The sequence below is a fragment of the Ambystoma mexicanum genome, chromosome 10 (genome assembly GCF_040938575.1).
Source record: "Ambystoma mexicanum isolate Mex_15411 chromosome 10, UKY_AmexF1_1, whole genome shotgun sequence".
NCBI classification, from domain to species: domain Eukaryota; kingdom Metazoa; phylum Chordata; class Amphibia; order Caudata; family Ambystomatidae; genus Ambystoma; species Ambystoma mexicanum.
In genome coordinates this window covers 1,270,378,090-1,270,391,432 of record NC_090932.1, presented here as the reverse complement: position 1 = coordinate 1,270,391,432, position 13,343 = coordinate 1,270,378,090, and the positions used below count along the sequence as shown (strand labels likewise).

Genomic DNA, 13,343 nt, shown 5'->3' with positions numbered 1-13,343 from the left:
CTTGCACTGAAAAATCTGCGGGATCTCAAAAAATGTCCAGGCTATGCCGGCTCATATAGCCTGCAGATTAGCCAATAGGCAAGTCATCTCACCATTCTGAGACTTAAAATGAAGCTTTGTAGACCAGGTTTGACGGCTTTAACAGGCGCTGTGGGCTGTGAAGACACAGGCCTTTCAATCAGTTTTCAGGGCCAATAATGCAAGGTACGGCCCGAAGGCAGGGTCTATAATGCTGTTACAACACACGTTTCTGTTTCTTGTGACACAAAAATCAAGTCAAAAGGACATAAATGGTGGATGCAAGTAATACCTTTCTATGCCAGTATATCAGGCAGGTTAGTGTTCTCTGCTTCGTGGGGGTACATTAACATTGGAAACCAGGCGCCTGTTGATAATATTCAAAACTGTCAAAGAAATCTGCCTGGGTGGTCACTGCGAATTGGCTGGGTATGCATTTGCACTGCAAGTAGCCTTGGAATGCAGCATTCTGAACATTCTGCTAACTCTTGCAGTTTGTAGAGTCTGGAGATTGTCCAATGGCAATGGTTGAAGAACATTCCATGGTTCAAGTCTCTGATTTGACTTTAGCGTAAGGACACGGGTTGTCTGGGAATAGAAGCATACTACAGATTTGCAGTACACTGACGGTCCCTGATTGACACAAGCCATTTTCACTGTGATCCTTCAGGCATGATGGACCATTGTGTATGAGATGAGAAGCGTAGAGACTGAATTCAGCTTCTCACTCTAGGATGGGGCTGGTCGCCATTTGTGAAGTGATGTGTGTGTATAAGTGGTTATGTAGAGAGGGCACCATTGACGCGTTACGTCAGCCACAGGGGCATACCCAGCCTGCAAAGGCCCACTAACCAAAGCTGACACAGAAGGGCCTTGACAAGGGTCTTCAGCAATTAAAAGCCATGTACAACAGCCGTGGCAGCCAGTATTGATATAAGCACAATGTCCTCTTGCTAGGGGTGCTACTAGTGTTTAATGACATTTAAAAAATCGTTTTCCACCATGACAGGGTGTAAAGGGTTGTGCACCTTTACATCGAATGGGAGTGCGTCCCAATCTGTGATAATCACAATGAGCATGTAAGAGGGACAGACTGGTGGAATGGTGGAGACCGGGAGGCATTGCGGAACAAGGTGAGTGAGGTTGCCGGGGAGATAGCAGCAGCCTGGGGAATGCTGCCTGACCGGCGACAGCCTGCGGACAGAGCCCAGTGGATGGGGGAGCTGTGTGCAGCATTCTTGGAGCATGGGCGAAAAGTCAATTGAGCCAGGCGATCCCGGGAGCTCACTGTCGGGCTCCATCTTGCCGGGAGTCATAACTAAACATCAGGAATGAATTCTGCTCTCACTGCCTAGAGGGAATAGATGTTTCACTATGGTAGAGATAGCCACCACGTGCAGAACAGAGTATTTAAGTGGGAGGTCAGAGAATCAACAAAGACAGGCCAAATACCTGAACTCTCCATCTGCCCCCCCCACACTAGCTTCACACACCTTTTCAAACTTAGAAAGAAATATACCTGGTGTCTCCTATTGCAATTCACAACTTTGCTGTGCCTTCCCCCAGTTGTCCAGTAAAACACTAATACCTGATCCGTCTCCCAAGTCTCTTCTACCACTAATAAATACTACCCTTTGTTTCCCTTTCCAAACTCCTTCATGCCGACTCTGCTCTTAAAAAACACCCTGTAATCCATTAACCACCTCCTGACCCTTGCCAACTCTTGACCCACGATGCTATGGCTCTTCCCATTTTCACACAGTCACAACAGAGTAGGACAACCAGTTCCCTGTGAGATGGCGACCCAGACCTTTTCAGGTCTTGTTAGATCCTTTGCTCTCAGCGAGAACTCTTATAGGTACATACTCTCGCAATTCAGCTGGAAGTTATTTTGCCATGCTTTTTTAATCCCCCATAACAATGATGGTGATTAATGCTCTGTTACTGTAGCAGTGTAATTGTTCAGAATGAATGTGCAAGATTATGTAATTGCTTCATTGTGTACCTTTGAACTGTGTATTCTGCTCTGGAACCCATCACGTAGTGTGATATAGAATATTTTTCAATCTCCAAATACAAGAATAAATATCAATAGATATATCTGGCAATTACAAAAAGATCCAACAAGGTTCTGAAGGTAATTGTTGTCCATCACCAACCCCCATCGACTTCCCATGGACCTGCGGGTGGTTTGGAGACTTGCTGGCAGCGGTAGGCTGCAGAGGGCTTGGCCTATGTCCATACGCACCGTTCTCACTGTCCACGTCAATGAGCTTGTCCAGGAAGTCCTTGACTCGGCTGATGCTTTGGAGGATGAAGGGGTGGAGTGGGGCCATCCACTGCTCCTTCCCGTGGCCCAGCTGCTGGCCCAGGTTCCCAATGCTCTGCACAGCCTAGAAGAGGGAAATGGAATTCATGTCATCAGCACACAAAAAATGTCTCCTCTCCCCCATTTCCCAGTGAAAGCCACTAACAACCATGTGCTAAAGTACAACACAAACCTCCAGGCAAATCTAGGCAGAGGTCTACGATTCTCATGCAACAGCAGGGATCTGTGTGGACGCCATGATAGTGATAATGGAATATATGTCAAGACAGGCTTGAGGCATACCAAAGGAAGCCTCCGTGGTGATGACATTGCCAGGAGTGAAAGGGGGAAGGTGGGTTATGACATTGGACTGATCCCTGAACTGATGGTGCTGCTTAGGAGGGCTGTGTTGCACTGGTTCTGCCCTGTGGCACCTTTAAGAGTGGACTACCAATGGTTCTTCATGCGAGGATTGAGGTAAATTGGTGCGTCCAAATATCTGACCTGAATACTGGTTAATAGATGTTATGCAAATCTCTACTGAGATACATTGTCACTGCTGCAAGATGATTGTAGTACAAGTAAGCATGGGGCTCGTGCAACCCAGAATTGATGTACAGTGACATGTGTTTATATCCCTATCAGTCATTACAGGGGTGATGCAGCTTGGGGAATACATGCATTGGCTATCTGTGCGGCTATCCCCTACTAGGCAAGTCAGCATTAAATGTGAATTGCTGTGCTTTGCTACTGAAGTTTTACTGAAACAGCAAGAGGGTCTAGCATAAGAATGGAGGATATTGACCATGCTCGGTTATGGGTCCATTGTCGGACTAGCGTGGGTGTTTTGCATTATAGGGCTGGGTTGCTTCTGCAAAACAATGCTTGCTGGTACTAGTATTGACTAGGAAGTGGTTGGGCATGTGAGGCTCTGGATTGAGATGCATCAACAGAGCTAAGTGTGGTAGGGCAGTATTGATTTGCCAGTGGTTGTCACAGTTGATTCATGATTTGCAGGGCATCAACATTGGTGTGTTTCCAAAGCAAATGCTTGTCGAACTTCAAACTATGAAACTTTGAGCTGTATTCCCTATTCGTAACTTGAAAGCCTCCCTCATTGCAGTCATATGCTGGGCACCTTGGCAAGGAGCAGGAGAGTGCGGCTGGTCCGTGTGTCGGCATGCTGGTCCCGGAGATTGAACAACTTTGGCGTAAGTATGGCAGGAGCAAAGAAACGGAGGAACAAGAATCCACTGATGGCCAGGTACTTCACATCCTGAAAAAGAGCAAAGTATTTCAACAAAATAACCTTGATCAGTACACATTCAGGGACAGCAAACTGCTCCTGGAGGAGAAGCCACATCAAAGTACTGCAACAAAACGAACATGACAGGTAACATACACCCAGAACAGAGCATATGGCGCTCCGCATGGTGTTTGTGGTTTGAATGGGTGTGAATGAAAGAAAGCAAAGAGTAAGTGATTTACTGGAAGAGGAGAGTTACACATCTCATGCATCTGGCCTAATGCAATGTTCCATTTACTGTGTTGTCTGTCGAAATCCTCATCTGACTGAGGCAACAAAAAAACATTAACCTGGGAACACACTCCAAACTAAGTCAGAATGCAAGAACAGCTGCACGTTTGAATGAATGCATTTTGTGTGGATTAGTTCATAGGTAGATACAGCTGCACTATTTCAGGATAGAAACCCTTAGTTCAGAGTTTGTAAACCCTCCAGGATATTACAGCAAGAAACTGAACATTTTGTGGCATACAAAAAGCAAACATTATGTCACAGAATTGTATTTATTGCAGCATTTTTGTGGCACATTTATATGGACTGGAAGGTGCTAGGGAGCCAGTATGTAAGAGAGCCAGGTAGTTTGTGTGTGTGGCTGCAAAAGTGCCAAGTTATCATTATTGGTACCGTGTGTATGTGGTCTCTGCTATATATTTTATAGAAAGAGTACCAAATGTCCCTGGCATGACAGAACAGTATTCATTTTGCCTCTACATTTTTGGTTTCATGTGCAGGCCTACTTTATGTCATTAACTTTATTGATCATTATCAGTCGTAATGGTGCAAATATTCCACATCAACATTCACCAATCCCTCCAAGAACCCACATGCCCCTGTTTACCAAGATTCCCTGCACTCACCAATGATCACATCTTTCACTTGCAAACATCTCACTCTGCCTGTCATGCACATTCTCACTTGCCCTGCCACACTGCTAAGTTACAACTTCCACTCCCCAGCCCCTGCTACACTCCCAACTCACACTTCCACTCTACAGTTCCCCATGTAGTCTACAGTTATTTACTCATTTCTTCTCCTTCTACATATTGCATCCTTCCTCCCAGTCTATCCCGCACCTCCACCGTCCATTCTTTCAATCTGTAACTCATTTCCTCTTTCCGTCCCACCGCACCTTCTCTGGTTTCTGGGCAACCCTTATGCTTCCTGGCCCACTGCTCCCTCTGGCTCACTGTTCTCCATCTGGCCCACCACCCCCTTTCTGTTTGCCAGCCAACTGCACCCTCTGTGCTTTTTGGCCCACCACTCCCTCTCTGGCTCACCACTTCTTCTCAATTTTTTCCCACCACTCCTCCCTCCGGCTCACTGCTCCCCCAACCCGTCTTTCCCTTCCCCCTCACATTTGGACTTTTTGAATTTTTTCGAAAATGTAGATTTTGTGTCTTTTTTTAAAAACAAAACATCAGATTTTGCAAAAATGTTTGTTTGCACAGGTGTTTTGCAAAAGTGGATCTTTTCATATTTTTAAAAAATGGCACAATATTTATAGCGACTGTGAAATTGATATAAGCTGGGGGGTCTAGTTAGTGCTTTATACAACTCTGAAATAACCATGGCAATTGCTGAACACAGTCCTTGCAGGACTGATATATGACATCTCACTCTTTGGGTATGTTAAGTACCAAGATTCTATCAGTGTGAGCACAGCTCCAAGACCCTCCAGCTGTTGTCAAGAAACCTCCCCATAGCTGAGTAGTAAAAGGATCCCCTTTTTGTCTCCATCAGCATTTTGACAGGTGGACATGCCCCATGTTTCCGGGCTTAGTCCTGACCCCCTTTGATATGCTTTGATATAAACTTAAAATACATTTGATTTATATTGAAACACTTGTGTATAGGCACGTTATAAATGCCATATGATATCATATAAAAAAAGATATCAAAGATATCAATTGTATATCAAATGTATATTTGTATATGAAGTGGGTATAATTTTATATCAGTTGATATAAAATCTATATTTTATATAACGTGGGTATACATTTTATATCATTTGATATAAGTGAATATGCATTGTATATCAAAATGCTGTAAAGCTGAGATCATCCGGTGGCGGTGTTGTTTGGACGACAGTTGAGGGCGAAGTGAGCTCTGAAGACAGGGACTGTGAAGCTAGGGTTTTGGAGAGTGACGCAGTGATGACATAGCAGAGGGGTTCTGACCTGATGTGATAGGAAGCAGTACATGATATCAAATAATGCATATATATTTTTCATATAAATATGTATAAAAATATACAAATTATAATTTTTTATATGAAAATCTATATAGACATTAATATACATTTTTGTATATACAAATGTATATAAACAATAGTAAAAAAATCATATTTTTGGATACAGAAATGTATATAAACATTTATACTTTTTATATACAATTGTTATATAACATGTTTATATAAAGTTGTCCACCAAAAAAAGAAAAATTTATATCCACATTGTTTGATATAATTTTGATATAAAAATATATATCAATGTTATATGAACTGGACATAAAGGACCTGATTCACAGAGTGTCTTCCTATGGGATTGTGCCATTATAAAATGCTTCTGAGAATCGAGCCGAAAGTCTATATAGTGTAGATGACATCATGATTTTATAATCTCAAGGGCACGGGCTAGAGAGTGAGTATAGATGGATATAGCTTTAATAAAGAGTGTAAATAGAGACTGGCATGGTATCCCTAAGTGAATTTGCTTTTTAAGTAAAGTGTGCTTCACAGAGCCTGTACAAAAGTTCAAACTATTGCCTGCTGCAGAAGTGTTTGGCAGTGCCAGAAGGAGGACATATGTCCTGTGCATCCAGTGCAATTTTGGGAGTGTGTACCTTTAACTCCTTTCAACGTGAGCATTCAAATTACAGAAAGCCCGCGAAGAGCTGCGAATTGCTTGGCAGTGTTCGGCGGGGGTTGTGTGGGCGGATAAATGCACATAGTTTGCTTTGAGGATCTGTTTGTTTGATTTGATTTTAACATTTGTAAAGCGCATACCCCGTAGGTTCCAAGCAGAAACGACGTCTAGGCGCAGATGTTAAATAACAGATTGGTCAAGCGCTACGCAGAGCTATCACTTTATAATTAAGTTGGTTGGTAGAACAATTACATGAAAAGGTGAGTTTGTAGTTGCTTCCTAAAAATGGACAGGGGTTTAATCCATCAAAGGTTCAGTGGAAGAGACTTCCAGGACTGAGGTCCAAAGGATGAAAAATGCCTATCCCCCATGTTTTCATTTTGACAAGTGGAACTGTCAGAAGACACTGATCCACAGATTAAAGTGATCAATTTGGGAAGTAAGTTTGAATGTTTTAGATAAAAGAAGCTGGAGCAAGGCCGTGGATGCACTTGAAGAGCGAACATGGAACCTTGACTAGTATTCGCTGATGAACTGGGAGCCAGTAAAGGCTCTTCCGATAGTGTGAAATGGTTGCCTTCCATGGCAGCAAAAAGATCAGCCTGTTTGCAGAGTTCTGTGCAACCTGCAATCTCTTAATCTGGAATTTGTGGACACCCATAAGAAGGGCATTGCAATAGTCCAATTTTGAATTTGTAAGGGTGCCCACTACAAAATGACGGTCCTTTTCAGCAATAAAAGGCAGGACGGGCTTCATATCATAGTACATGGATTTAACCGATGGTTGACATAAAGGTTACTGTCCATATTAGATTGCCAATTACAGCCAAGATGTTTTATTGCATCTTAAAATTTGGTAGGGGCCCCAAACAGAGCAGGACACAAGGTACATTGTAGGGAACTCAGTACCTTTCTCTTAGAGCCGAATACAATGACCTCCGTTTTTGATCGATTTAGCTGGAGCTTGTTTTCCAGCATCCAAATTTTGATTTTATTAACACAAGATAAAACCTGGTCTATTGCCTCCAATGGTTGTTTAAGCTGTACATAGATCTAGGTGTCATCAGAATATGAGTGATAACACAGACCAAAATGTGAAAATCTTTTCAACAATGGACAGATATAAATGTTGAACAACAACAGAGACAAAGAAGATCGCTGAGGCACCCTAAACTCAATATGAAGTGAGTTAGAAAGCTAGGAACCTGCTTTAACCTGCTGAGTACGGTTAGCTAGAAAGGACACAAACCATTCCAGGGTTTCATTTGATACCTGTGCCACTGATGACAACCTGAAAATGAGAATCTGAAAATCAACTGTGGCGAAGGCCGCTGACTGATCCAGCATGACCAGCATGCTTACATCCCCTTTGTCGGCGGCCCCCAACAGATCATTCCCGACTGCCATTAGGGATGTCACAGTACCATGGCCAGGTCTAAATCCCAACAGGAATGAATCCTTGACATGAAGTGTCTGTATTCACTTGAGCATTTATTTTTTCTGACATAGGGGCAGGATCAATAGGTTGAGTGTCGATACTGTCTCTATTTTTTTTTAGTTTGTCCCAAAAAAAAATGATTAAACTCATTGGCCATTTGGGTTGAGGCTGGCAGGCTGATGTTAATACATTCTGGATTAGTACAATTTTTGATGGGCGAGAATAGTGCTTTAGGTCTATTATTGGCAAGGTTAATTTGCTTTTGCTGGGAGGAGGATTTTGCAAGTATAATCTCTCTTTAATCTTCCTCCAAAGCCAGCCTAGCCACTTGGCAATTGATTGGCCATGTCTCTAGTCTTAGGTCATATTTATTCCTTTTTCCTGTATTGTTACTTTAGGCTTTTTACATTTTCCCTACACCACTGATTATTATGCCTCTGAGATGTGTTTATATTTTTCAAGAGGGGCACTATTGTTACAGTTAGTTTGAAGGTGCGACATAAGATTAGAATAGAGTTTGGTGAATTTCGTAGTAGATTGCACATGAGGAAGCTCCCTCAATAAGTCTTTACTCTAAATAAGATTGAGATCATTCTTCCGACAAAGCAATTGCAATTGCGCAGTAGTAGTTGCAGCTTGGGGACAAGATAGATAATAAAAGCTCACTTTAGAGTGATCTGGCCAACTCACTGTGTTTATTTCATGTTCACATAGTCTTAACCCTCGGCAGAGCAAAGAGTCCAGGGAATGGCCTCCGGTATGTTTTGGCAGACTAGACGAAAGACATAAGTCATGAATCTGCACAATGTCACGAAGATGTTTGCAGTCGACTTCCTCAGGAACATTGCACCAAATATTTAGATCACCCAAAGTAATCAGCTTTTGGTGGTGAAGTGCCTCTGACCCCAAATTGGCATAAAGAACACCTAAAAAAAAAGGGCAGCTGAGCCAGGGGGTTTATAGCAAATGCTGCTTACCTATCATCCATCTCCTAATGAAGCCTTTCGACTTAGTAGTCCATAGGCGCTCAACCTATTGATCCTGCCCCTACGTACAAACGAGCACCTTGGAAGCAGTATCCCAATCGAGGAGGTGAAAACGTGTATTTTCAAGGGAGGAACTGGTCAAAATGGCTTTTTGATTCACTCTATAATGCCATTTAATTTGAAAAAAAAATCAGGTTCTAGAAGATGGAAATAAGTAGTGCCACTATCAGTGAACCATGATTCAGTTATGAAAAGCATGTCGAGCTTCATAGTAGATATAACTTCATTCAATGCAACTGAATTTTTTATGGTAGAACGTGCATTAATCAATGCTATTCTCAGAGGGGGTACTGTGTTCAGAGTATGTAATGAAATTACACTGTATGTGCTATTCTTAAAAATAAGTAGGTAGCTACTGGTATATGTAATTGGCATTATTGCGGCGTGATACGTAGGAATAATGAACCGCACAGTAGTACACAGCGTAGCGGTTGCCATTCTCTTCATTTTTCCAGTGAGCCCCTCAGTGTTTCTGGAGCAGAGCGCTGTGCAGCAAGAGGCATCTCCTGGTTTCTTCATTGTGCACACAAAACGAAAATTCTGGAATAGTTGGATCCTCCCGCCACACCTGTCCAAGTAAACCAGTAAGTCAGCACAAGGAGTTTGCTTGAGTTAAGCAGCTCGTGAAGTCCGCGTAGGACGAGTAGTGAGTGACACCCATTTAATATCCTATCATACCACCTTGCAGTACCTCCCTGAATGCCATCGATTGGAATGTTCACTGCAGACTTTGCCATATGTACGATCTTCAGAGTGGTAGGCCTATCATGTCTCCAAAACTTAAGCAGGCTCCCATTTCAGACGACGAGATGTTGGTGGCAATAAACGTATCTCTGCGGTTGTCGCCGGAGGCTGTGTTGTCCGGTGACTTGGTTACAGGGGATGAATATGAGAAAGTGGGGGGAGGGGCTCTTATAATCCCCACCCCCAGATATAGCAGGGACTCCTTTGCAGGTTAAACCTGCTACCAAACTAATAACTTTATTTTTCTTGCTGAAGGGCAAACGGGCTGGGAAAACCAACAAGGATATCGGATTAGCCCCGCTATCTAACAATCCGGCTACAGTCATACAAGCTGCTGTGGACCCTTCTTTGTGTTTATACCCACGAGACGAGGATCAACATTTTCTAGACACGCCCCTGATATAGATCAGCGGTATGTACTGAAATCTGATTCCTCATTTTCCTCAATAGGCTCATTACCTCTTTTTCTTCCTGTAAGGAAATCTGACGTCCCCTTCTTAACGTGCAAGGAGGGTGCGCTGCCCTGGGAACAATCACTGGTAGAAATAAATCCAGTCTTATGCATCCTAGTGTCACTACATGAGAGCCTTAATCAGAAACAAAACTCTATGCTTCTGAAGTTGCTCCTCTTTATAATTATAATAGTTTTTTTTTATAACACGCTTAATACCGAAGAGGTTTCTAAGCGCAGACCCGGTATTCTAACCTGTGTTGCTCTGCGTCGTTTTGCTTCCAAGACACGCGTTGCCACTGAGCTATGCTACCCGTGTCTGTTTTTGACAATGTAAAATGACATGCTACTGCTAAAGAGTTTCTGTTTTCCCATGGCTTGGTTAATACCAAGGACAGAGTGCATTCACAAGTTGGGGATTCCCTGGATAGGAATGATGGAGGAGTGCCACACGTGAGTCAAGGGTTGGCTCTCGGATAGTAGACCCTGTCATCTCTGTTGTTCCAGTGGCTCCGGCTCTGTGGGGGCACCTGTCGGACAGCAACTTGAAAAGTGTCATCATCAGTGAATAAGACTCAGTTCAGCTAAGAGGGGAGTCTCTACCAGGAGAAGGGATGTCAGGCCCCCTGAATGGTGTTGGGGACTCCATCATTGTTAATAAGAAGCCTCCTGCGCCTCAAAGATCAATATTGGGAATTGAGGCTACCTCTCTGGCACATGTTTTTTATAGACTTGGGGCCAGGCAATAATGGCTTACTCATGTCAATGGGGGAAAAACGTGTTTTGCTGCAAATCTCAGCAAAGGCCTCCAGTGGAAAAGCTCCCAAGAAGAAGAAGACCAAAAATTGCCCAGCCTTAGATTTAAATACCCAGGCATCCCGACAGTTCTTGCAATGCCTTTTGTGCCAGCTCAAAGTAAAAATGGCGATATCTAAAACAGTCATCAGAGAGTCTTTATCCTGTGATAAGCAACGCCCAATAGCTTTCTCTGGTGAGAACAGTGTAATTGGTATGATGAACATAAATAAGGAAAAGCAGTCCAAAATCCTGGAGGGGCACATCTCTAATGCAGAAGGAAGGTTTATCCCTCTGATGGGTCCTCCGAGTTGGGGTACTCTTGACAATGAACAGGTGAAACCACCGACCTCTTTGCTTGATCCACAAACACATCCACAATTGTTTGGATGGTGTGATTGTTTTTTACAGTGGAAACCAATTCAAGAGTCACAGAAGCGGAACCCTCGATGAGTAGTGGGCAGAGACCCACACTCCAGGATGGACACGAGCGGTCCACAGCCCCAACGGGTGCTTAAAAATGATGTGAGCAATGGGGGTGTTGGGGTGCTGGCCCTTAGGCCCGGGGAGGTTGGGTGGAACCCGCAGTGTGGGCAAGGTCACAGTGGTAGTGGCACGGGAACAAGAATCTAAGTATGGAATCTTATTTCAAAGTGTGATCCCTGACAACAGATCCTTAACCTTGGTTCGTACTAATGTTTTATGCTTGTTAGCAGAAGTGTCAAGTCTGGCAGACATATACACACATGATGTAAAGAGGGTATTTTACATTGATAGATATAGGTTGGTCAGATCTGTGGTCTGTCAAACTCGTCTTAAACTTTGCCTTACAAGAATGTGACTCTTTACGGGTGTTTGTCTTTAACTTAACCAAATATGTGGAGAGCAAAGGTATGGGCACGGTAAGTAAGAGGTGGGAGTGTGATCAACAACTTAGTGAGGACATTTTAGCCTTAAAGTGCAAAACGAAGATATCTGAGGAGTCCAGGGAGTGGTCTTGGCTTTTGAGTGCGACACAAGGTTAAAAAGCAATTTAATATGTGGTCAAACACCGGTGGAAGTGAGTCCCTTTTTCCGTTTTTTAATGGAATAGGAGGGGCCATTCCCACTTATTCACTAACCTGGGTGTGGGTCTTGAATTGAAGTTGCATATGGTGGTCTGCCTTCAGGAGACCTGGATAATGTATCAACCAGCGTTTGACGGATACACTGTCATTTGTCAAGCAGCAAGACGTGGGTTAATGGCCCGCTCATATGGTAGTCTCCTAACACTGGTTAGATCAGGAAGTAGTCCCGTAGTCCTGACGAGTGTGGCCTCTTCCTTTGGTATCCAAGCCACTCCTGTGCAAATGTTGGGAGACGTGATTTCTAACCTTCTGACCATAAATGTATATTGGCATGAGAAAATCTTGGGATTGGTCTCCACTCTCGATTGTTTGACAGAGATTATTAATGCTTGGTGTGAACAATATGTTGGTGCCCAGATAATCTAAGTGGGCAACTTTAAATGGCTGTGATGCATGAGAGGGTTGGGCTTGTAGCAATTGAATGGATCTGTACAAGGAGACATTCCACATAGTCCGACTTGGTCCAAGGGTAGAGTGCACTCAACCATAGACTACATTTTTGTGGGAAAAAAACTGCTGCTTGATGAGTGTTGTCCCCTCCCCATTCAGTGATCATTCTGTGCTGATAGTGAAATTTGAACTGGGTAATCCTGTTGAGAGTCTAGATGTTTCTGGCCCGACGGAGTTGCGTACTAACCCAGCAGGGAATCCAATGAGCTGGAACGCTGTTTTGGTGACTAGGGTGAATCATTCTTTAGCAGGCGTTCTTACATTTTCTTCTAGTGATTGGAAAAACGTTGTGTTTTTGGTCAGCAATTTTGAGCCTCTATGAGTGACCTAATACAGTGTAACCAACGTCCGGTCACGTTAACCCAGATTAGTACCCGGCGAGGGCGCAATCAGAATGAAACAAGCATTCTGATTGGCCCTCGCCGGGTCTTTACCCGGCCGAGAATCCCTCGATTCTCGGCCGGGATTCCAGCCGCCTTTTCCACGGCGAGGGGCATGGTAGCCCCGCAGCCAATGAGGAGGCTCGAAGCAGAGCCATCCCCGCTCTGAGCCTCCCCACGGCTAAGAATTTGCCTTCACGTACAGCCTGGGACTCAGGTTTATTTTTTTTGTATTCCCTTATATCCCACCTCCCCGTCCTCCCCACCCCCTTTACCTTCAGCCTGCTTTGTCGCCAGTGGGGGACGATGACAGCCTCCAGCCATGCAGAGACTCGGAGCAGGGCCATCCCTGCTCCGAGTCTCCACACGGCTCGAGGCTTCCATCGTCCCCCGCCGGGGACTCAGGTACGTTCCTT

The 13,343-nt window shown here is 43.9% G+C and overlaps 1 protein-coding gene across 2 annotated transcripts in view; it reads right to left on the bottom strand.

The window, feature by feature from the left end:
* RASAL1 (RAS protein activator like 1) overlaps positions 1 to 13,343 on the bottom strand; it is a 1,443,380-nt gene that overhangs the window by 310,476 nt on the left and 1,119,561 nt on the right. For both annotated transcript variants that reach the window (XM_069619245.1, XM_069619246.1), the window contains 2 exons: positions 3,465 to 3,602; positions 2,267 to 2,411 (listed from right to left, as the gene is read on the bottom strand). In XM_069619245.1, coding sequence (XP_069475346.1) covers positions 2,267 to 2,411; positions 3,465 to 3,602 — 283 coding nt within the window. The remainder of the gene's footprint in view (positions 1 to 2,266; positions 2,412 to 3,464; positions 3,603 to 13,343) is intronic.